The sequence below is a fragment of the Pipistrellus kuhlii genome, unplaced genomic scaffold, assembly GCF_014108245.1.
Source record: "Pipistrellus kuhlii isolate mPipKuh1 unplaced genomic scaffold, mPipKuh1.p scaffold_m20_p_1, whole genome shotgun sequence".
Classification (NCBI taxonomy): Eukaryota; Metazoa; Chordata; class Mammalia; order Chiroptera; family Vespertilionidae; genus Pipistrellus; species Pipistrellus kuhlii.
The window spans coordinates 18,930,964-18,955,846 of NW_023425404.1; the positions used below are offsets into that span (position 1 = coordinate 18,930,964).

General features: G+C 46.7%; 1 protein-coding gene across 1 annotated transcript in view; it reads right to left on the minus strand.

The window, feature by feature from the left end:
• Positions 1-12,503: 12,503 nt before the first annotated feature.
• The window catches only part of LOC118716640 (protein farnesyltransferase subunit beta), a 60,215-nt gene continuing 47,835 nt past the window's right edge, over positions 12,504-24,883 (minus strand). The window contains exons 10-12 of the mRNA XM_036434206.1: positions 21,252-21,363; positions 20,188-20,302; positions 12,504-13,913 (exon numbers count right to left, since the gene is read on the minus strand). Coding sequence (XP_036290099.1) covers positions 13,782-13,913; positions 20,188-20,302; positions 21,252-21,363 — 359 coding nt within the window. The 3' untranslated portion in view covers positions 12,504-13,781. The remainder of the gene's footprint in view (positions 13,914-20,187; positions 20,303-21,251; positions 21,364-24,883) is intronic.

A 24,883-nucleotide genomic window follows, 5' to 3' on the forward strand; every position in this document is an offset into this window, starting at 1 on the left:
TGTGGGTTTGCGTTTCTCCTGGTAATGAATGCCCACTTCAAAGGCGACTGGTGTCCTCTAGGACCTGTCAGTTTCTAGCGGTTCCAACATAGTTAGAGGAAGCAGCAGAGCTGGCAAGGGCTGGAAGTAAAGAAGGCTTCAGCAGCATCAAGTGAGGGACCAACTCCAGCCCAAACTTGTCTGGCCTTGAAAGGAAAAAGGTTTCTGGCCGGGACACAGCTCAGCTTTGGTTTTCCTGTCTGGCTGGCAGGAAATACTGCTGTACCTAGAGCAGGAGAGTGAAGTCAAATCACTTCTTTGCTTTGTCACTCTAGAATGGTAGAGCTGGACCCCTATCAGATCCACAGTACCTCTTTTTGGTTAATGGGAGTTACAAGTGGGTCATGATTCTACAAGAGGCAGTTTGTAACATGATCAAACTCCTTCTCCCAACCATGATTGTAATAGGGGAAGCAAGGATATTGGGAGCAATTGGAATGAGAAGTCAGGTGATTTCTTAAGCCCTCAAAGTCAGCATGCTTTCCTCCCCTTTTTCATTGCTTTTTACTATATCTCTTTGCATGTCTGGCCGTAATTATAAATTCCACATCGCACCCAGCTGGCTTGGTCGGTGTAGGCATTAGAACTGATTCAGGTTCTAAGCCGGGATGAGATGCAAGGATGTGAAGCTGGGCGCCCAGTAGGCAGGGAACCAGCAAAGTGATAGGCAATGTCTCTGAGAGCCAGCTCCTGGCTCCAGCATATTAGCTGGACAAGGGGTTACATTTTAGGCTTCTCAAAATGTCAATAAACCTGTTGGAAGAAGAGCCACAGTGGATAGCTGACTCAATTGGGAAATCGGAAGCCCTTGACTGACTTGCTGAGCAGACTGGCATGTGGGGGGAAAAGTGGTACAATGGGAGCAGCTGCCTGGAGAGAAACACGGTAAGAAACCCATGCTAGAGATTTCTAAAGGGGACTAGTGAGAGTCACAGCCACGCTCTGACTGTGAACCAGTGTTCACCCACCAGGACAGCGACGTCTGACTGGTTTACTCTCAGACATCAGTGTTATTCTCTGGTTTGTTCTCGCTGTTGCGCTCTGGATAGCCCCATGCAATGCCAGAGAACCTGGTGACTCCCTGGGTTATTGCAGCAGATGGCTTCGCTGAGGGTCCTGTTAAAAGCCCTGTCTTTTTCTTAGGGTGAACTTGATGTTTTCCTATTTTTACAATTAATTGCCCCAAGTAAAGGTATTTTAAATGGCTCAGCTTAAAAAAAAAAAAAAAAAAAAAAAAAAGGAAAAGAGAGAACTCATGGACTTGGACAATAACGTCATGTTAGTGAGTCGGGGAGTCAGAGGGCATAGAAGGGATAAATGGTGGTGGAAAAAAAGAAAAAAGGCCCAGCTTTTGTAGAGGAGCTACAACTTCTGCAAAGAATTACCTCCGCTCACAGAGCTGTCCTGGCTGAGAAGGTTTAAAGCACAAGACTGAATAGATGCTAGAACAGAGTAGTGTTCGATGTGTGGCCTGAAGTCAGACTGCCTGAGTTCAAAGTCCCAGCTCTGTCCATAGTGGGGGAATCTCAGGTAGGTTACTTCTCTCGGCCTTGGTGTCCTCACCTGTAAAATGATAATAGTACTAACCTCGTAAAGTGCTTGTGAAATATGCTTATCATGTGCTTGACATTGGGACCAAGTGAGCACTCAGGTAGGCGCCAGCTGTCTTTACTGACACACAGCGTGTGACCAGACTGAATCTGCAGGATGGAGAAATCCAGCCCCCAAGGCCCTCTCTGCAGAGTAGGAGGGTGGGCTTCCTGATGTCTCGCAAATGCTTCCCGACCCCCAGACGTGCCCTCTTCTTACAAGGCAGAGCAAGAGAATAAAGGGAACCCCAAGACTGGACAGATGCGCACTTCAAAACCGAGGAGGCCCCATGGCTGCCTGGGTCAGATCTGGTGTTAGTCCAAGCGAGATTGTGCCATTCCCTCCTCCCGCCATTCAGTGGTGCCTCTGAACTTGTGCTATGGAACAGTCTGCCCGGGAAGAATCACTCCGAAGCCCCCATGGTGTGATAACCAAGTGGGGCCCTTAGGCCCTGCCCAGGGGTGCTTGTTGAAAGGAGTCCAGGGCTCCCCCTCCCCTGTCCTAAAGCATCCTGTGGCCCAACACCCAGACTGACTTTAAGAAGCTCTGACTCCCAAAAGTAAAATATCCCAGAGAACAAAAGGAAGCCAGGAAGCCGTTGAGGAAAGTGAGCTAAGGAAGACTGAATTAGCAAAGTGTGGCTGAGGCCAGGCTCTCTGAGGCCGCACTTGGACAAAGAGGAGGGACGGGGCAAGGGGTTGGGAGTGAAAATAGTCCATTTGATGGTGTTAGTGTTTCCCTTCCCCCAGGGGGGCTCGAATACTCATCTGGCCAATGGCTGCCCAGCGCCCAATGGGGCAACACCTGTTTTTACGCCATGCACTGGCTGTCCTCCGGTCACCAGGCAGGTTGAAAAGCCAGCCAGAGCAACGCTCTCTCTCAAGCTCTTTCCCAGGCTCCATCCTGGACAGTCTCCGGGAATGAAACCAGAGCCTTTTTTGTTGTTCAGATCTGTTTCTCTGGCCTGTGGAGGAAACTCAGGTAGGGAAGTTTCCCAGCCTCCACACGGGATGTGCTGGCGAACACCATGGGAGAGCAGGACCCTTCTGAGGCATTGCTAGGTCGTCCCTGGGCAAAGGCAGAATGTCCTTTAGAGTCAGGGGTTTACTAAGCCCCAGACTTTCCCAGGCTATAGACAGAAATGCATAGCTTCTAGTTAATTCCTCAGGTAGGAAATCAAATTGGCCGAACCCTCCATCCCTGGACCAGTTTGAAGAAGCAGGTTTGGCCGAAACCGGTTTGGCTCAGTGGATGGAGCATTGCCCTGCAGACTGAGGGGTCCAAGTTCGATTCGGGTCAGGGGCATATGCCTTGGTTGCAGGCACATCCCCAGTAGGGGGTGTGCAAGAGGCAGCTGAACAATGTTTCTCTCTCACCGATGTTTCTAACTCTCTATCCCTTTCCCTTCTCTCTGTGAAAAATCAATAAATATGTGTGTGTGTGTGTGTGTGTGTGTGTGTGTGTATGTATATATATATATATATATATATATATATATATATATATTTATTCATTTATTTTTTTTAAAGCGAGTTTTGGAAGCTCTCCCAGCAAGCCGCAGTCACCCACAATGTCATGTCACTGCTTTGCAAGGTCAGGGTGGGGCACGGAGATTCAGAACCGGAGCCAGGTGGTTAGGTCACAGCCTCTGAGCCCACCTGTCTGAATTGGCTCTGAGTGACACTGCCCTGGCTTCCTGAAGCATAACATGAGGACAACAGCAGCACAGAGGCATAAGGTGTGCGAAAGCCCTTGACCCGTGCCTGACTCTTAATAAGTACTCAAATATTCACAATTCCTAGGTCTGTGTCCCGTCATAGGGCCGGACAGTGAGCCCTTTCTGTTTGAGTTATGTTAAAATATGGAGTGAATAAATCCCATCCTTCAGTGTATTCGAGTCCTTAAAGGGGAAGTAAATGCATGTTGAATACCAAAGGCTGATAACTAAAATGCTTTGCTTGGTTTCTGAAGGAACTCATGAAAGACCTGAAAAAAATCTGGACTTGGGAAATGAAATATGCCCTTGCTGGCCGGATCAGAATTATTGCTTTGTACTGTTCTCCTGGTTCAGGCCTTGTTCTGCAGTGCCTAGTGGTCTGCACCGTGGTAGGCACAGACACTGCCAGCCCATCTTGTGCCTGCCCAGAGGTTCACACCAGGGCCTGGTTAAGACAGAGTTGAACCCTGGTTACTCAGACTTTCCGGGGTGAGGCGGGGACAGACTATCCTGTTGGCTCTGTACAGTCTGACGAGTGGTCCCTCCAGCTCACCCTGGCTGATGTGTGTGCCCCGTGACACCCAGTAAGATGGGTGTGTCTAGAAGAGAACCAAACAGGTGGCCCTGGACAATTCACAACCAGCTAAGCAGGTTCCCTCCTGCATCCAGTGCTGCATGCCAGCTGCACCAGCGGCCTGTTCGGACTGCCAGGCCCATTTAGGATAGTTTTCCTGTGCTGTCCATTGAAGGGGTGGGGCCCCTGGACAGCCACAGCCTTCTCTGGGTAAAATTATTCGGCCACAGTTTCTGCTATTAATTTTAAATGACGGAAGAATCAAGGATCCACTGTTAAATCAGTGCCAGAACCTTCCACTCCAGTGCTGAGCATGGTGAAGGTCTGAGCCTCCTGCCAAGAAAAACAGAAACCTGGCAGCTCCCATGGCAGGCCTGCAGGGAAAGGTGCACACGTCACAAGCGAGCTCCGGCAAGGGCCCAGCGAGCCATGCAGCGTCTGGTTCAAGAAGTAACCAAAGTGATTTCATCTACATGCAGAAACTAAAGAACAATATAAACAAACAAAACAGAAATAGACGCACGGAGACAGAACTGACTGATGGGAGACTGGGTGAAAACGTGAAGGGATTGAGAAGTACCGGTTGGTAGTTACAAAATAGTCTTGGCAGTGCCACAGCATAGAGAATATAGTCCCTAATCTATACTAATAAGAGGGTAATATGCTAATTAGACCAGGTTGACTTCCTTCCAGTCAAAGCCACCGTGGTGGGGGCCGAAGCAGAGGTGATTAGGGGCGATCAGGCCGGTGGGGGAGCAAGCAGTTAGGGGGCATCAGCCAGCAGGGGAGGACAGCTGGGGGGATCAGGCTGGCATGCAGGTGAGTGGTTAGGAGCCAGCGATCCCAGATTGTGAGAGGAATGTCCAACTGCCGGTAGCCAGATACCCCCCTAGGGTCCCAGATTGGAGAGGGAGCAGGCCAGGCTGACGGACACCCTCCTCCCGCCCCCATGCATGAATTTCATGCACTGGGCCTCTAGTATTGTAATAACTATGTATGGTGCCAGGTGGGTATTGAAAATTTTGGTGGAACATTTTATAAAGTATGATTGTCTAATCACTATGCTATATACCTGAAAGTAATACAAAATAATATTGAATGTAAAAAATAATAAATATACTTTTGATTAAAAAAAATCATAACCAAATGGGTGTGTAGAGCTGCCACCCATATCCCTGATCACTCATCACCAGCCAGAGGAGTCCAGCTGGCCGTGTGGCTCCTACACGCCTGCTTGAGAGCTTCATTGTGTCCTACCTATTGGGTGTATCTAGGGCTAAAGGACAGCCGCCAATGGCTTTGGGCCAAAGGCCACAGCAAGGCCAGCCAGCTGGGAGAAGGAATGTCACGTCCACAGTATGTACCTACTGCAAGGCCGGCAGTAGACTCTGTAAGGGAGCTCTGGTTCAAACAACTGACTCTGTTTCCCATCCAGGAAACGAGCCCAGGGCCCCTCTGCAGAGTGCAGCTGTGAACACGTTGGCAGGCATTCCAACTGGGAGCTCCCAGGAGGCCAGGTCTGGTCTTTGTGCTGTGGCGGCACCTCTAGCACAGTGCCTGGCCTATCACGGGTAGCCCACAAATACTCAGGTGTGTGTGTTTGCCAGTGGGCTTAGCTCCCCAGTGTACATTCATCTCCGCACTTCTAGGTCAGCCTCTGCATGAGTTCAACCCACAGGTATTGGAGCAGCAGGTATTAGCCCAACTAATACAGGGCAGTTAATGGAGCCAGGGCCCTGCCTTCAGAAAGCTTAGAGTGGGCAGAGACCTGGTTCTTGCACATGGCACAGAAGATCAGATCAAGGCTCTGATGGGCAGAGTTCACAAGTTGGGGGCCTCAGTGAGAGAGGGCTGGCATACGGGAGGGACAAGGAGCAGGGCTAAGTCATCATGCTCTCCTGTCTTCCTCCCTGTCAGTTGGCAGAGAGGCTGTTGAAGGGAAGGTGGGCCAAAGCCTTTGCTCTGCATGGGCTGAATCACCCTTCACATTCCAACACTTTCATTGGCCACCTTGGTATGGAGGCTCCTGGCAGCCACCGCTCCCAGAGAGGGAGGTACCTAAGTGGTGGAGGCCAGCAAGCTCCAGCCTTCCTGGGGAACAGTGTCAGTCTCCCAGGTGCTCATGTCATCATCACCATCAGTATCCCCTGCACAGAGGTGCTACGTGCAGGGTAACCACCACCGCCCTGCAGACACTGTCCGCACACCTGGGGAACAGAGCCTCTCTGCCGAGGGTCCACCGAGCCTTCCCCCAGAGAGCTGTGACACTGAGCTGCTCTAAGGCTGGTAGGTGAAGCCCAGTGCCCATCGGCTCAGGTACAGCAGATAGAACATGAAGTCTCACATCCAAGGTAACTGACATGCCATACTTTTTATTATGAAAGAATTTTATTGTGACCAAAAGTTGAGAGATGAGTGTACTGAACCCTAATGTCCTCACTGTCCAGTGTCAATGATTATCAACATGCAATACTTCTTGAAAGAAAAATGGATTTTAAAATGCATTATTATTATCATTAAGAAAGTGTGGGTATGTCAGAGGGACACGGAAGCTAACTAAAAGAGCTCCTAATGGCTAAAGCTAGGACAATTGGAGCAGCAATAAAACAACAGAGTATTGGAACATAACCCAACGTATAAAATAAATATGAGTCCATACTAATATAAATAAATGATTGGAAAAAAAAATAGAGAATAGATAAACTTCCCATACTGAAGAATCCCAAATAATTTATATAGGTACTCCACCGTCAAGGGTGTGGAGGGCATAACACCCACTCCTGAAGTGTGGATGGTGCACCAGGGCCTCCTCCTGTCTAAAGGATGCACTGTGGGAAAGGGAAGAAAGAGGAGCCTTCAGGTGGGAAACCTGACAAGCACCAGCTCAGCCAGGAGGTTAAGGTGAAGAGTATCAGTGGTGAGCCACGCTCCCAGCCTGTCCCCTTGTTAGGACATGACGAGAGAGCACTTACCTCTGAGGTCCAGACTAATCATGAGAAAAGCATCACACAAATCCCAACTGGGGACCTTCTGCAAAATACCTGACCAGTGCTCCTCAAAACCGTCAAGGTCACCCAGAACAAGAAAAGTCTGGGGAATTATCACAGCCAAAAGCTTCCTAAGGCAATGTGATGACTGCATGTAATGAGCTATCCTGGATGGGATCCCGGGACAGAAAGGGCATTGGGTAAACACTGAGGAGTCTGAATGAATATGGACTCTAGTTTATTAAAATGTATCCGTGTTGGTTCATTAGTTGTGAGAAATATGCCATATTCAGTAAGGCGATAAATATGGGAAACAGGCTAAGGGGTTTATTTTTTAAAAGTGCATTCTTGTTCTTGTTATTCTGTAAGAGCTGTGTTTCTGTTGTGAGGTTGGGGGTAGCAGAGGACAGGGGAAGTTTTGTTCAGCTGGGTTGGTGAAGAGCGCTCTGTCCCCACCTGCCTGACTTATTCTCGCATTTGCCCAAGAACTAGAAGGGCGGAACATCAGAGGCCAGGCCCCGTGCCCTGGGCCTCCTGCACCAGCTGGTGGGAAGCAGCGGCGAGGTGGTTATTGCAGGGAAATGAAAGGGGATGTCCAGGAAATGGCCAGGAGTGCCGGCCAGGCTGGAGAAGGCTGGCTGCCACTGGGACTGCGGTCAGCTCCCAGAAAGACTGATTCACCACGGCCTTGCTGTGAGTCATGCAGGGTCACGCTCGGCAGTGGAGTGGCACGCGGTCAGTGCCAGGGGCTTAGGCAGAGGGTGGGAGAGGGGTTGAAAGGGTGAAGTGAGCTTGTCCCTGCTGTTTGTGGTCACCATCCTCATCCAGGTAAAAGATGGGGCAGACATTTCGAGGTCTCAGCCACCCAGTCCAGGAGGCACCCCACCTCCTGAGACCACCCATGCTACCTCCTTTAGAGACCCAGGGTTGTGGAAGGGCATGGCCCTGGAGGCAGCAGACCTGGGTTCAGGTTCAGACTCCACCACTTGATACCTAGGAAAAACCTTGGGTGATTCACTTAGCTCTCTGACCTGTTTCTCTAGTTGTAAAATGTAGATAATACACCTGCCTCACCTGCCTCACCCACCTCATGAGGTTGAGTCAAGGATCAAATGTGGAGTTAATAGACCAGGAAGCATTCTCTTAAGGATGTTGTTTGGGTGGGTGTGGCCAGGGTGGTCACTGTTCTTAAGTCACCAAGTAAGGACGTGTGTGGCCCTGGGGCTAATCTGGGATAGTTTTGTATGACTTAGGATGTTTTGGTTGCAAGTAAGTAAATCCAACCCCAGTTGGCAAATAGCTGAAACATCCAGAGGCAGAGCTGGCCTCAGGTGCAGTGTGATCAGGGCTGTGGTCGCGATGGCTCAGTCTCCCAGGGGAGTGGCTAACTTCCTTGTAGGCGGGAAAATGGTTCTGTAGGAGTCCCAAGCCACACATTCCACCATCCCTAATAGGGATAGCTGCTTTTTTTTCTTATCATAACATGACTTGGGCTTCTCTCTTTGGTCTGTTTCAGGCCACATGCTTAGCTCTGAATCAATCAGCACCTTAACAAATTAAGGAAGCAGAGAAGCAGACTAAAATGATTGGCCTAGGCCTGTGGTCAGCAAACTGCGGCTCTCGAGCCACATACGGCTCTTTGGCCCCTTGAGTGTGGCTCTTCCACAAAATACCATGGCCTGGGCGAGTCTATTTTGAAGAAGTGGCGTTAGAAGTTTAAGTTAAAAAAATGTGGCTCTCAGAAGAAATTTCAATTGTTGTACTGTTGATATTTGGCTCTGTTGACTAATGAGTTTGCCGACCACAGGCCTAGGCCAATCAGGGCTTGGACCTGGAGGTAGGAGGGGATCAAATCCATGCAAGCTTTTTGTCTGCCACAGTTAGGAAACAGGGAAACAGTGCCAACAATGTCCACTACACGTTTCTATCACAGTAAGAATTCACCATAGTAGACAATGGTGATTAGCTTCTCTAGCATCCGTTTCCCCGTTGGCTATAATCCTAACTTACATTCTGGGCTTTATTCCTTCCCTATTCTTAGTCTATGTGCTTCCGTTGGAACTCCATTTCCCACTCATGGGAGAAGCACGTGATTAGGACTTAGGCCAATCAGTGCCCTGGAATCTGCCCGCTGGATTGCTTCTCTGGCACTTGGTTTGATCAAAGCCAGTGAAACAATGATTCTCACTGGGAAGGAAGGCTGGGACTGTTGCCTGCTGCTCTTGTCTGCTGAACTTGACCCTAAGAGGAAAAGGTCTGGAGCTATTGCTGTTGTCATTTTACAACCACATGGAAAGAGCCTGAAGTTGGAACTAATGGAGAGAGATGGAGAGAGAGGAAGAGGCCTACGGAAGTCACTCACACAGCCAAGCTAGATTCTGGACATTTCAGTTTATGACCAACACATTTCCTCTTTACTGTAAGCCAGTTTGGGTCAAGTTTTCTGAATTGCAACAGTGTCCTAAATCATACAGTTCTCCTTCCTGTTCAGAGGCAAGGAGCTGCGCATGTGGGTGGCTAAAACGTTTGTCCAAACTTCACTGTTTGTCATTTCACACTAATATTACATAGACAGCATCCCAGCCATGAAAGGAAGTGGAAGAATGCCGAATGACTGGATGAGATTTAGGCTACATCAGGGGTAGGCAAACCACGGCCTACGGGCCAATCTGGCCCACCACCTGTCTTCATACAGTTTTATTGGAAACAGCCACCCTTTGTTCATGGCTATTTTGTACTACAATGGCAGAGTTGAGTAGTTGCTTGCAAAGCCTAAAATATTTAGTATTTGACCTTTTACAGAGGAAGTCTATTGTCCCCTGATTTAGATGGCAAAAGAATAAAATATTAGCAAATTACTTCTCTCCAAATGACTACCTGTGTCCCCAAGTGGAAGTAACACTGATTGGCCCTCCATCATAGACCATTGTATCCCATTAACATCATGAACATCAGGTTTGATTATCAGCATTAGGAAGCAAACTTTCATAGGATTGAACTTATCCCAGACAGTGAATAAGAAACGTCTGTGTCTTTAAGATTTGGTTTATGCAATGCCTGGATCTTACTAGTCCTGGTCACAATGTCTCAGAAGCCTACAGGCATAAGAACAATCTTTTCCCACCTGGGCCCTTCCCTCTGAGTTGGGATACTAAAGCCACTGGTGAGTCTGGCTGGTGTGGCTCAGTGGTTGAGCATCAACCTATGAACCAAGAGGTTACTGGTTCTATTCCCAGTCAGGGCACATGCTTGGCTCGAGGGCATATTGCAGGCTCGATCCCCAGTATGGAGGAGGCAGCGGATTGATGTTTCTCTCTCATCGATGTATCTCTCTACCTCTCTCTTCTCTCTCTCTAAAATCAATAAAGACATGTTTAAAAAGAGAGAGAGGCCGCAACTGGTTTGGCTCAGTGGTAGAGCATCAGTCTGTGGACTGAAAGGTCCCAGGTTCGATTCCAGTCAAGGGCATGTACATTGGTTGCGGGCACATCTCCAGTAGGGGGTGTGCAAGAGGCAGCTGGTCGATGTCTCTCTCTCATTGACGTTTCTAGCTCTCTATCTCTCTCCCTTCCTCTCTGTAAAAAAATCAATAAAATATATTAAAAAAAAAAAAAAAAGAGAGAGAGAGAGAGAGAGATAAGGCAGTGAAGGGATACTGCTGACTTGTCCTGTATTGTTATCTCGGGAGTTTGCACTGGCTTATCCATGAAGCTCCCCTTCGGCTCCCAGTAGGATCTGACAGGCTTCCCAACTTACACAACACTCAACGTGGTTCTGAGATGGATCCAAGAGGAAAGTGGGGCTCATCAGGATATAGAGATAATAGTTTTTTATTTATTTCTTTCTTTTTTTAAAAAAAATATATTTTATTGATTTTGTACAGAGAGGAAGGGAGATAGATAGAGAATTAGAAACATTGATTAGAGAGTGTCATCGATCAGCTGCCTCTTGCACACCCCCTACTGGGGATATGCCCGCAACCAAGGTACATGCCCTTGACTGGAATTGAATCTGGGTCCCTTCAGTCCCCAAGCCGACGCTCTATCCATTGAGCCAAACCGGTTATGGCAGTTTTTTATTTCTTTATTGATGGGGGAAATATTTCTTTGGGGTAACCTACCTTGAGTGCTAAGCAAGTGCCTTCTATTTACGGAACCACGTGATAAATCTGAGAATTGAACCTCAAGGACCCACTTTGAATGCTATTCAAGTCAGGAAACCTTCCAGACTTAACAGGGAGCAGAAAGGAAGTCTTATGGGTAGGACAGTAAGATGGTTATCTTATCTAATAAGAGTAATATGCAAATTGACCATCACTCCAACACATAAGATGGCTGCCCCCATGTGGTCAAAGATGGATGCCCCCATGTGGACACAAGATGGCCGCCACAAGATGTCCGGCAGGGGAGGGCAGTTGTGGGCGATCAGGCCAGTAGGGGAGGGCAGTTGTGGGCAAACAGGCCAGCAAGGGAGGACAGTTGGGAGGGACCAAGCCTGCAGGGGAGGGCAGTTGGGGGCGACCCAGGCCTACAAGGGAGGACAGTTAGGAGTGACCAGGCTGGCAGGGGAGGGCAGTTAGGGGTAACAGGGCCAGCAAGAGAGGGCAGTTAGGGACAATCGTGCTGGCAGGGAGCAGTTAGGTGTGGATCAGTCTGGCAGGGGTGTGGTTAGGGGTGATCAGCTGGTAAGCAGAAGTAGTTAGGGACAATAGGCAGGCAGGCAGGCAGGCGAGCTGTTGGGAGCAGTCCTAGATTGTGAGAGGGATATCCCAGATTGGAGAGGGTGCAGGTTGGGCTGAGGGACAAACCCCCCCATGCATGAATTTTGTGCACTGGGCCTCTAATTCTGAGATAAGAATACTAGTAAATGACCCTCTCTTCTGTACTTGGCCAAATTTTACCTACCTCTTGGGATCCAGCTCAAATCCTCGCTCTTTGGTATAAAGCCAGCTCAGACTAAGCAGTCCCTTTTGTCTTCATCACACCAATTACTAATGCAATTAATCTCTGAATACCCTAGGGCTCTGACTGTAAACAGTCAGCCAGATATTTCTCCAGCAAAATGGGTTTATTGGGAAACAGCAAGAAATTGCAATCCTGTGCATGCAACCACGGTGAGCCACCCGCAAGTCAAGTTGGCTAACACAAAGAAGAGAAAGCTCTTTGATGAAGGGGAAGGAAGTTGGGAAGGGCTCTTAGTTTCCCCCTTGCACTTTGTGCTCCACGTAGGGCCCAAGAGCTCCCCCTTCTGGTCATTCCCCGCTTTCGGACTCAGGAGCACAGTCCCTGCTTTGAGTCCGGTCAAGGAGACAGACACCCAGACCGACCATGAAACGCAATGTGCAGAGTCTGGGACAAAAGCGAACCGCACCCCTCCAGGGAACCTGGGAAACAGCTTTCCTCACTCCTGGTGAGGCCCTGCGTCCTCCACCAGAGAAGGCACACGAGGGCGGAACCCACGTCAGACCTGTTTGCAATCACTATACCGCGTGGTGTGGAATCCCCCCTCGCGGGGAGACATGCTGGAGAACAGCCTTCTAACACTGGGCGTCCTGACGGAATCTTCCTGGTACCGGTCACAAATGAGAGACGGCAGAGAAAATGTTACTCTTTTATTACTTCCAGGAGGTAATACATAGTCCAATATGCCAAAGCAATAGGGAATTAGAGGCAGCAACTGGTCAGTCTTTTAGAAGAGCCTCATCTGCCCACCGCCCGGGGCTGCCTGCAGGAAAGCCCAGGGCGGCCTGGAGCTTGCTGTGACCGCAGCCGCACTGGACAGATGACCCAAGTGGACACCCCACTGACCAGGAGAGGGTTCCGTGTGCGCAGCAGGGGCTGAACACGCCAGGTTTACGCGGCCACTGCCTTCGCAGCAGCCAGCTTGTCAGCACTTGATTTTACTTCTCTGAGCCTGGAGGTGGGCAGGATGGGAAGGAATCCTGAGTCAGAAATTAAGGTGAAAGACTTAGTAGTGTTAATACTCTGGATGAGAGAAGACAGCGCTGTCTTTGAGGAGGGTGGGCTGGGGCTCTGGTGGGAAAAGAGACGGAGATGCGCAGAATGGCCATGGACTGAGGCGCTGCCTTGAGGTCATCAGGAGGGTTTTTCATGGTACATGATGGGGTGGAGGGAGGGCCCGGGCCCCGAGGCTGCTTCCTCTGGCGCAGAGCTGAACTAGAGGTTCATTTTCCACTCATAATTGGCTTCCCACGCCAGGGCTGAAGCAAGCCCTGCCTGTGCCCCCAGCACAGCCCTCCAGAGAGGTGTGGCTCCGTTCCCGGGTGTGGAGGCGGAGGGACCCCACTCTTTTCCACTGCAAATGGCAGGGAGGGAGGTGAAGAGCCTTGGGCTTGTTTTTCTGGAAAATTCATTTTGGTGGGTCCCAAAGCCCCTCCCTTGGCATGGAGCAGACTTACTCACCGATGGGAGGGCACCTTTCTGGCGACTTGACGGTGGCGTGCAAGTAGGAATCGCAGCAGTAGATGCTGTCAATACTCATGGACGTCATTCATTTCAATAGGACTGTCCAGGCTGGAGAGTTGGTTGGGAGGGGCTGCTTCCCAGCATGCACTGTTCCCCAACCAACCCTGGCCAGGCCCAAATTGGTTTATATGCTGCATGTGCTGACAGACTTTTGGTTTGTCCGGAGTGGAAAGGATTTTTTTTTTTTTTTTTTTTTTTTTACCATGCCACTGTGTTCTCCAAACCCAGAGCCATCGGTTTTGTTCTGGTTGACGGAGAAGGGCAATCACAGCTCCAGAGAGGCCAAGGCTTGGGCAGCACAGAATGCAGTATTATCAAGACTATAAACCTTGGTCTGCACAGGTGAGCATTGACTGCGGCGAACACAGGGACTCGGGTCGCTGTGTCCTCTAGTCAGTGGAAGGCTCTGCTGTGGCCTCGTCCTCACGCTCCTCAAAGCCTGGGACCGGCTTCTGCAGAAAGTGCATGGTGGCCTGGATCACCTTGTCTGGTCCAATGTTGTACACGGGGTGAGTGGGCTGCTGCAAAGAGAAGAACGGGTGCTAATTAATCCTCCCTGAAAATCTGACCCATTAAATGCACTTGTAAGAATGTAGCATAAGGCCCTGGCTGTGGGTGGCAGCTGGTTGAATGTCATCCCATGCACCAAAGGGTTGCCAGTTTGATTCCTGGTCAAAATGCAAAAAGTCCTAAATAAAATGCCCAGATTGTGTGTTTGGTCCCTGTTCAGGGTGCATGTGGGATGAAACTGATTGATGTTTCTCTCTCACATCCATGTTTCTCTCTCTCCCTTTTCCTTCCCTTCTCTCTATAAATAAATTTTTAAAAATATAAATGTATCATAAGTAATCATCAGAGATACACAGATTTTGATCACACAAAGCCAATGTTCAACAACAGGGTACTGATAAAAACATTTCATGGCCCCATGGGACACAAAGGAATATTATATAGCCAGTAAGTAACGTGCTTTCAAATATTTAATGATATGGACAACTGCTTATAAATAATCAGCGGGGGGAAACAGTATACACAATATTATTCCAAACTTACTTTTTGAAAATTTGTAATTCTGAGTTACAGTATGTGCCGCTCAAGGTAAGGACACTTTAGGTACACCAGCTGAAAAAATGCCATTTTTTTCTGAAAAATGTACTTATAAATCTTTTATGTTAATATTGTAATTTAAAAGGTGCAGTTAAGTTGAAACCAGTTTGGCTCAGTGGATAGAGTGTCGGCCTGCAAACTGAAAGGTCCCAGGTTTGATTCTGGTCAAGGGCATGTACATTGGTTGCGGGCACATCCCCAGTAGGGGGTGTGCAGGAGGCAGCTGGTTGATGTTTCTCTCTCATTGATGTTTCTAGCTCTCTATCCCTCTCCCTTCCTCTCTGTAAAAAATCAATAAAAATATATTTTAAAGAAATAAAAAATAAAAGGTGCAGTTAAAAAAATAAAAATATATAACAATAAAAATGTGTTTGTAACCATGATGCATACAGACAGGCAAAAATTAATCATAAACCAAAATCAAAAAAGTGATATGATTGTTTTAAATTTTCTTAAACTTTTATATATATTCTAATTAAAATAATGAATATGTATTTACATTTATAATAAAGAAAAAGAACCACAACCCTATTTCATAGTAAAGGTGACAGGCCATATTGAAATACTTTTGTATCCCACTCCATCACCGAAACCCAAAAGAAACTTTAGGTCTGTGACAGGGCACAAGCCTGGGTCAGTATTAAGGACGTTCTTCCACTCTGAGAGGATGAAGAAGAGGACATAATTGCAGGACAGATTTTACAACTTTAAAGAGAATACTATGAGCAAGTTCATGCCAAATATATAAAACTTTAGATAAAGTGAATAACTTTATAGATCATAAATTTTCAAAACTAACTTAAGAATTTCTTTAAAATCCACATGAAATAAATCTATAATAACAACCTTATTCTACTACCATCATTTCTCACCTCACCTTAGCCCCCAAAGTACAGGCCTAGATGGTTTCTTAGGCAAGTGTTATCAAAGCTAAAAGACACAGAAAATCTCTAACCTATACCAACTTTTTCAAAGACTAAAGAAGGGGGCTAGGGAGAAATATTCATCTACTTTTATGAGGCTATATTATCCTGAAGCAAACTGGAAAACAACAAAACAAAAAATTTAGATCAAGTTTATTAACATACATGCAAAAAGTCCTAAATAAAAAACTAGCCAAACAACAGTAGCAAACTGAATCCAGCAGTGTATTACACACATACACACACAAACACATACACACACAAACACTCATATGCCACTTATGACCAAGAAGGGCTTACCCGAGCATGTAAGACTAACATCAGAATAGTTATTAAGTAAGCATATCACATTAGATTATAGGAGAAAAAACAGGCGCAGAAAAAGTATTCAATAAAACGTAACACTAATGAACAAAAACAACCTCGCAAACCAGGAATAGAGAGGGACATCCTTAACCTGATATGAAGTATTTACTAGTATCAAAGCCCCATGGTAAGCATCCTGCTTACTGGTGAAATTAGAGAAGCCTTCCCAGCAGTCAGAAGTGAGACACGAACAGCCTCTATTACTATCTCCAGTCAACACTCTCGAGGGGTCGTAGCCAACGTCAGAAGGCAACAACAAGAATCAAAGGAAAAGGCAAAACTTATTTAAGTTGACATTACTTTCTAAATAGAAAATCCAAAAGATTCTATAGATAAACAATTACAACTATTAAGAAAGGTTAGCAAGGTTGCTGGATATAAAATTAAAATATAAATATGAATACCGTGTTTCCCCGAAAATAAGACATCCTCTGAAAATGAGACCTACTTACAGGTTTCCTTCTGAGTGAAATATAAGGCATCCCAAAAAAATAAGCCCCCCCCCCTAGGCTAAACATGAGCGATTTGGTCCACTGATTCTGAAAGAAATGGAGTCACAAGAAATTCACCAGGAAATTCAGAAATTGGATTGTTATGATGATGTTCCAGAAGATGATGACATGATTGTCATTGAATAAATGAGTAAATTCTTGATACTGTAGGATTCACAGTTTGTCTGGTTTGTGTTGACAACTACCGTACTACTGTACCGTATATAGGTAATAAATTTCCTTTATTTTCATTTAACAATAAATGTGTACCGTATTCTTCTTCATGGAAAAATAAGACATCCCCTGAAAATAAGACCTAGCGCATCTTTGGGAGCAAAAATTAATATAAGACACTGTCTTATTTTCGGGGAAACAGGGTAGCATTTCTATACATTATTATTAACAACCTATTATAAAATATAATGGGGAAAATATTCTGGTCACAATAGATATAAAAACTATAAATTTCTTAGACATATACTGAGTGGCCAGATTATTATGACCACCCCATCAGTACTTCATTCGGCCACCTTTTGCCTTCAATACTGCGGCAGTTCTTCTTGGCATTGACTTCACGAGATGTTGAAAGGGAATGTGAGGAATCTGACACCATGCCTGAAGAATAGCACTGTCCAGTTCTGTGAGATTGGATGGTTGTGGAACCAGCTGCCTGATGGCTCTTTTAACTTCGTTCCACAAATGCTCAATTGGATGGAGATCTGGTGATTGTGGGGGCCACCTAAGCAAGGTAAAGTCTCCCTCATGTTCTTAAAACCACTCCTGCACAATACGAGCATTGTGGCATGGCGCATTGTCTTGTTGGAAGAAGCCCTCTCTATTGGGATACACCATCAACATGATAAGATGAACTTGATCAGCAATGATACTTAGGTATGTTGTGCTACTCAGACGTTGTTCCACATGAATTAAAGGGCCCAAATCATGCCAGAAAAACATTCCCCAAACCATAACACTGCCCCCACCAGCTTGAAAGGTTATACTCATGCATGTGGGGTGCGTGCTTTCATGCTGTTTCCGCCAAATTCTCACTCTGCATGATGTAACTGGAAAAGTGATTCAGCGGACCACATGACTTCTTTCCAATGCTTGACTATCCAATCCTTGTGTTCCTGTGCGAATTGGAGATGTTTTTTCTTGTTAACTTCGGACAACAAAGGTGTTCGAACAGGCCTTAGGCTTCCATTTCCCATACGATGCAGTGTACGGCTAATTTGCCTACAAACATCAGGTGGTCGTAATAATCTGGCCACTCAGTGTATATCTAACAGGAGATGTACTAATTCTTTTAGGAGAAAATGATAAAAGACATTGAAGGACATGGTTATGTTCACAATCAGAAAGCCTTAATATTGAGATGTCATGCTCTCCCATTAATCTTAAATTCAATGCAATACCAATAAAAATTCCATTAGATGTTTTTTGTGGAATTTGAGAAGCTGATTCTATATTCACAGGAAGAAGCTAAAATGAAAAAAATAGCCAAGACAACTTAAAAGCAAAAGAACAAGGTGGATGGGATGTGCCTACCTGCATTTAAGATTTGCTTAAGATAGTGCAGACAGACAAACAGACCGAAGGAACAAAGTGTGCGGAAACAGTCACCTCACATACAGCAATTAAGCATATGACACATCAGTAGGAAAGGTTGTGAACTTCAATAAATGGTGCTGGTCAATTGGTTATCCATATGGAAAAAAGATAAAATTATATCCAACCCTCACTACAGACAGAAATGAATTCCAAGAGAATTAAAAATCTAGATGGGAAAAGCAAAAGTTTAAATGGTCTAGAAGGACATATATTTATGACCTCAGCATAGGAAAAATATTCTTAGTAACCACCTGTCCTCCTCCTCCCCCCAAAAAAAGAAACCTCAAAAACCAAAAGGCAAATAAAATTGTTCCTTTTAAAATTTAAACCATCTTGGGGGGGGGGGGGGGAGGCAATGTTAAAATATGTACACAGATAATAATTTAATATAAATAAATAAATAAATAAATAAATATAAAATTTAAACCATCTATTCAACACAAAACACCAAAAACAACGTGAAAAGACAAATCACAAACTGGAAGAGATTCGCCACACACACACCACTGATAAAGGATCAGTATCGGGAACATACTGACATGAATGCGAGAACTCCTACAAATATGTAAGAAAGGGCAAACAATTAAAGTTACAAATCAGGAAGAAAAAATGAGCAAAGGATATGAGCTGGCAGGGGATTCACAGAAGACATAACAACAACAACAAAAAAAGACATAACATTTGAAAGGATGCTCAACCTCACTGGTAACCACGGAAATGCAAAATGAAACTATCAAACTGGCAGAGAGGAAGCGCTGGCTGTGGGGCTGCTCAGGGCCTGTGAGTGGAAAACAGCACAGGCACGTGGGGAGGCCACGCTGTCCGTGACGGTGGGAGTGGGGGTTTCTTCACCCAGCAACCTCTCCCAGAGAGACTCTGACATCACAGTGTCCACTGTAACACTGTCATCGTGGAAACTGAAACCAGCTTGGTGTTAACCAACTGGAGACTAGGAAAATAAGGTGGGATACATTATATAAGGGAAGATTGTACAATCATTAAAATGATTAAACTGGAGCAACACATATGGACACAGATAAACCTCAATAGTATAACTAAAGGTCAGTGAGAAGAGCAATGCAGAGGAAGTGGCTCAGTACATCTATATATATAAAAGCCTAAGCAGCCATTAAGACCAAATGACTGAACGATTAGTCAACCAGTCGCTATGACGTGCACTGACCACAAGGAGGCAGATGCTCAATGCAGGAGCTGCCCCCGGGAGGTCAGTGTGCTCCCACAGCCAAACTCCTGGGGCGGGCCAACCTCCTGCGGTCTCCTCCACCCCCCAGATGGCTGGCCCTGATCACCCCTCCCCCCCCCCACTGTCCGCAGGCCCTAATCAGCCCCAATCCAGCAGGCCAACCTCCCCTCTCTGGCTGGCCAACCCCAATTGCCCCAATAGGGACTGTGTGAGACAGCCCCGATCAGCCCCGATCACTAGCCAGGCCAAGGAACCCCACCCGTGCACAAATTCATGCATAGGGCCTCTAGTACTGTTATAAAAGTCTGAAAACATACAAGACAACTCTCTCAACATTATTTATAGAATCATGCATTTGAAGTGACAGCACAAAAACACCTACAGGCATGATGGTTACGCTGAGAAATAGGGAGGGAGAAGAATGGAAGAGAGTTGCATAGGAGGCAAATACGGGAAAATGTTAAGACTTGAAAAAGCTAGTGGCTATCACTCTGATTTTCATCCATCTCCTGGCCATTTGTGCTTCTTCTGTTGGAAATACCTCATGACAATCCTGCGGCCAGGCTGCTCCAGGGCTGGCCGTGGGGGTGAACGTCCTGCCCGCATGGGGCTGACAGTTTTGAGGGCAGCAGACAAAAGCAAATTAAACAAATTGTGAGGAGCACAACAAGGCTCGCGGCAGAGCATTCTTGGCAATCTCATTGACAAGACGGTAGATGGTGGACGGGAAGACTTCCCTGGAGACAAGGCACACAGCCCAGAGCTCCGGAAACACAGCCAGCTACACAGTGAGCGCGGGGGCAGAAGGCCTTGCCTCTGAGAAGCTCCTCAGAGAGGAAACTAGCGATAAACGGTCCAGGTCCTTCCCAGACTCCGGGAGAGAGGCACAAAACTGGCGCAGCCTAGAACCTCGAGTTTGCCTCCAGGGTGTTTCCTCCACAGCCACATCCTCCCCAGTGGGCTGTAAGCACAGGAGGGCGGTGACTGCCACCCCGGCCTCCCGCACAGAAGACAGGCAGAGCCAGTTCTGCAAGCGGGAGCTGTGCTCTCTGGTCGGCCTGTCCTGGGGGCCTGTGGGGACGGGGGGCCTTACCAGGGCGTTCCCGGGCACACCCAGGACCACGTCGTGCAGCATGGCTCCGCTGCCGAAGTGCTGGGCTATGGACAGGCCGCTCAGGCAGTAGCAGGTGTGGTAGAAGTCCCGCGACCTGCAAGGACAGGGAGGCTCTGAGCAGGGGCCCCTTTGCTCCCCACAACCTTCCTCCCGACCCCCAGCACAGCCTTCAACAAAGCGGCCACAGGCTCAGAGGCCAGGCGCTCGCAGCCCAGTTCCACCCCACCCTCCTCAGCAGCTCCAGGAAGCCCGCTTCCCCAGCGGCCCTGTCAAAGCCCATCCTCAGCCCTGCCAGGCACAGAGCTGTCATTTTAGAGCCAGTCCCTCCTGCTGCCTTCCAGAAAGGGGTCCTTTGGGCAGAGCTGGTGCTGAGTTAATATATTTCTAAAAAAAAAAAAAAAAAAAACACACACACACACAACAAAAACCACCAAAATGTCTAGAAACAGGCCAAATTCTTCCCAATAAATTGCTGAGGCCTGGCCTTCAGCTGGGCCTTCCCCTGGGTGCTGACAGCAGCAGGGGTGTGTGTGTGTGTGTGTGTGTGTGTGTGTGTGAGAGAGAGAGAGAGAGAGAGAGAGAGAGAGAGAGACAGACAGACAGACACGGGGTGGGGGGAGAGGGAGGGGAAGGGAGAGAGAGCATGTTTGGCAGGTGAGAAGCAAAGGGAACAGAACTTATCTGATTTCCCTTTTTCTTTTATTTGGCACCCAAAGCTATTCTGTCATAGTTGTGATTATAATATCTGTTTACGATACTGAAGGGTTTTAAAATTCTGTATCCCAGCAATCTGTCGGCCTGCCTGGAGAGGGAAGTGCATGTAAACTGGGGGGAAAGGATGGGCACTGGGGGTGCCAGGATCCACGGCACTCAAAGGGGGCTCCAGAGTTGGGGTGCTTCTCCCCAAACCACTCCAGCAGCTGGAGGGAAAGGGACACCCGGGCTTTTAAAGGTGGGCACCTGCTGCCGTCTGGCTCTGCGGAGACCCGAGGTCCACCCCGCTGTCCCCCGTCCAGCCCGCCTCCCGGAGGGCAGGCACTCACTTGCCGGGCTTGTCCAGAAGGCCCCCCGCGGGGCACTGGCAGCACATGAGGATGTACTCCTGCAGCGCCTGCTGGTGGAACATCCAGTGGCTCATGCTGAGGGCGGGGTCACCTGCAGGAAGGCAGAGAGTCCATATATGTTGCTCCAGTTTAATCATTTTAATTATTGTACAATCTTCTCTTAAATAATGTATCCCAACTTATTTCCCTCGACTCCTGTTGGTTAACATCAAGCTGGTTTCAATTTTATACTTTGATACATGGGCTTCAAAGATAGAAAACAATCTGCAAATGGCAATTAAAAGCCATTTTTTTTCTTTGTTTCTAAACACTTTCTTTTCTTTTTCTTTTTTTAAATATATTTTATTGATTTTGTACAGAGAGGAAGGGAGAGAGATAGAGAGTTAGAAACATCGATGAGAGAGTCACCGATCAGCTGCCTCTTGCACACCCCCTACCGGGGATATGCCCGCAACCAAGGTACATGCCTTTGACTGGAATCGAACCCGGGACCTTTCAGTCCCCAAGCCGACGCTCTATCCATTGAGCCAAACCGGTCCCGGCTGTTTCTAAACACTTTCTATAGAGTTATTATACTACTAGTGACCTGGTGCATGGATTCGTGCACATTGAAAGGAAATTAGCTAGAAGGTGGCCGGCCGGGCAGGACTGGGCAAGATGGGCTGGACACGCCCTGGGGCCAACCAACTGCAGACCTTCCCCAGCATCTGTGGAGTGAAAGGGGTTCTTCTGACAAGTGGGGGTCCCTCAGTATGGCCTGCACGGATGGGGCCAAAACAGGCCCCACAACATTTCCTGAGGGATCCTGGAATGCGAGAGGGTCCTCTGCAAAGTTGTTGTTGTACAGGGTGTGGAACACAAACGCAAGTGTGCAGTAAACCAGATTCAGGACCGACAGTGCCCCAGCAACAACGTAACCCACGGCCATAAGTGGAATCGCATGGCCCCACGAGGAATCAGGTTCCTTCCTCTCAGGTTTCGGGGTGTATCACCAAAAACCACTGCTGCTAAGTCACTGCAGCTCAGCAGCTCCTGCATTGAGCGTCTGCCCCGTGGTGGTCAGTGCGCATCATAGCGACTGGTCGGAAGGTCGGACCCTTAGCATTTTACCCTTTTATATCTATAGATTGTATCTTAAGTTTTTCATTTAATACTATAGATATAAACTTTCCTGTTCTGTTACATAATCTTCATAACCGTCATTCTGAAGAGCCATGTAGCATTTCATTAAGTGGATGCATAAGGTAACTGTATTAACATAGACACTGGGCCAAAACTTTCATATATATGAGTATAGAATCTTCTATGATAAAAATTTGTCAATATTTACAGTAAATGAAGTCTATAAGAGAGAGTGGGTAAGCAAAATATTTAATCGTGGGATATATATATATATATATATATATATATATATATATCATATACATATTTCTTAAATGAGAGTGGAATTATTCAGGTAAAGGGAATAACATTTTTAAGGCTTCTAATAGATACTGATAAACTGCTTTAAAATTTTATATAGCCACCAGCAAAATTTAAGATGTTCCTGTACTACCTTCAGCATGGCTTACTTAAAAAAATTCTCGGTATTTAAAATGTTAAAAAAAGAAACAGCACCTGATCATTTATTTTGATTTACATGCCTTTGATTACTAATTAGAGTACAGTTGTCCCATGACTTTTATTTACTAGTTGTATTTCTTTTTGAGAGTGCCTGTTGGTCCTTTGTCTTCTGAGATCCAAGAATCTATTTTGTCAATCTAGCTTTCCATTATGTTTACCCTTTATCTGTATCATATGCTACACATATTTCCCCTTTTGTTTGGTTGCATGGGTTTTAAAGAAAAATATATATACATATATATTACACATATGCTGTAATCACACTGTTGATTTTGCCTTTGTAATTTCTTCTTTAAAGAAGAATATTTAATGGGTACAGGGATTCGGGGGGGAAGGGTTTGATAAAAACTCTAACACTGATTATGATAATGGCTGCACAACCCTATATATACACTAAAAACCATTAAATGGTATACTTTAAATGTGTGAATTGTATGGTATGTGAATTATGTCTCAAGAAAGCTATTATTTTAAAAAGCATATTAATTAAACTTTAGGACAATAGCATTAAGCATCTGTATAAAATATGCCTTGGTTTCATATCCTATGAGAAACAAAAGGCTGTTATTATAAGGTAAATGATAACCTATCACAAAAATTAGAATCTGAAAAGAAAATGCCATGTTTACTGTTGAAGAGATTACAGTGCTTCGGGTACCTCCCACATCACCGAAGTCTGAAAGCCCAAGTTCATAACCTCCACAAGCAGCTTCCAGAGAACTTGAATTTGCACACCGCACCCGGAATCATGGTGGGATGGAGGGAGATATGATTACAGGGTGACTCTGTGCACTGGAGTCAGCTTTTAAACCCTTCGTACCTCTCCCTGAAATTACAGACCCTCCTTATCGTGCCATTTTGCATTCCAAAGGCTCCTTTTATCTAAGAAATGAAAAGTTCTTCCCAACAGTAAGTGACAGGTGCGGCCACATGGGGCTCAATTTCACAGGTGGACAAACACAGGCCTGGGGCATGTCCCCGAGAACAAACAAGCAGGAGTAACCAATCCGGACAGAACCTCACAGGCCTGCTGCTTTCTGACACCTCCACCAACACCAAACAATTCACTGATACAGTCAGCATTTGATGTTAATAATAACTCACGCTTCTACCCAAACATCGTCCTCTACACGCATTAGGCATCCACCCCCAGGAACGACTGCCGGCCCCCTGCAGAGTCCGGGCCCAGCCTGGGTTCACGTGCTGACCTATGTCGATCCCTGTTTATCTTTCTAGTTAGCAATATGATCTCCACCTTTTAAACGGGTATTTATTCATCTACTAAAAGTAGTAATGCAGCCCAAACCGGTTTTGCTCAGTGGATAGAGCGTCGGTCTGCGGACTGAAGGGTCCCAGATTCGATTCTGGTCAAGGGCATGTACCTTGGTTGCGGACATAGCCCCAGTAGGGGGTGTGCAAGAGGCAGCTGATCGATGATTCTCTCTTATCAATGTTTCTAACTCTCTATCCGTCTCTCTTCCTCTCTGTGAAAAATCAATAAAATATATTTGGGGGGGGGAAAGTAGTAATGCACATAAGAAAAATGGGAAGGGGGAGGGGAAGGGCATAGTATAATACAGAGAGCAAATTAAGAAGGAAGTGCCCCCCCTCGTTTCCTCCCTGCTCCCTGAGGCCCCCTGTGAAAGGGGCTTTGTGCCCGAGTGCAGGGAAGGCTGTGTGGAGACCGGCCTGCGTGCACACGGACTGCTCCAGGCCTGGCCTTTCACGCTTCGGGCTGTGTCTTGGAGAGCTTTCCACATCGCTGTATGCAGCACTGCACGCGAGGTCATCATTGATTTAACTGCTGACCTTTTGTTGGGCAGTGGGGTTGTTTTCTATTAAAGCTCCACTTTAGTACGCATCCTTTGCTCATAGCACTGCAGGTATAATACATTCCTGACGGCACTTGCAGGGTTCAAGTAACTTAAACTGATGCCTCTAAACCACCCTCCAAAAAAAAAACAACAACAAAAAACATGCATGTATTC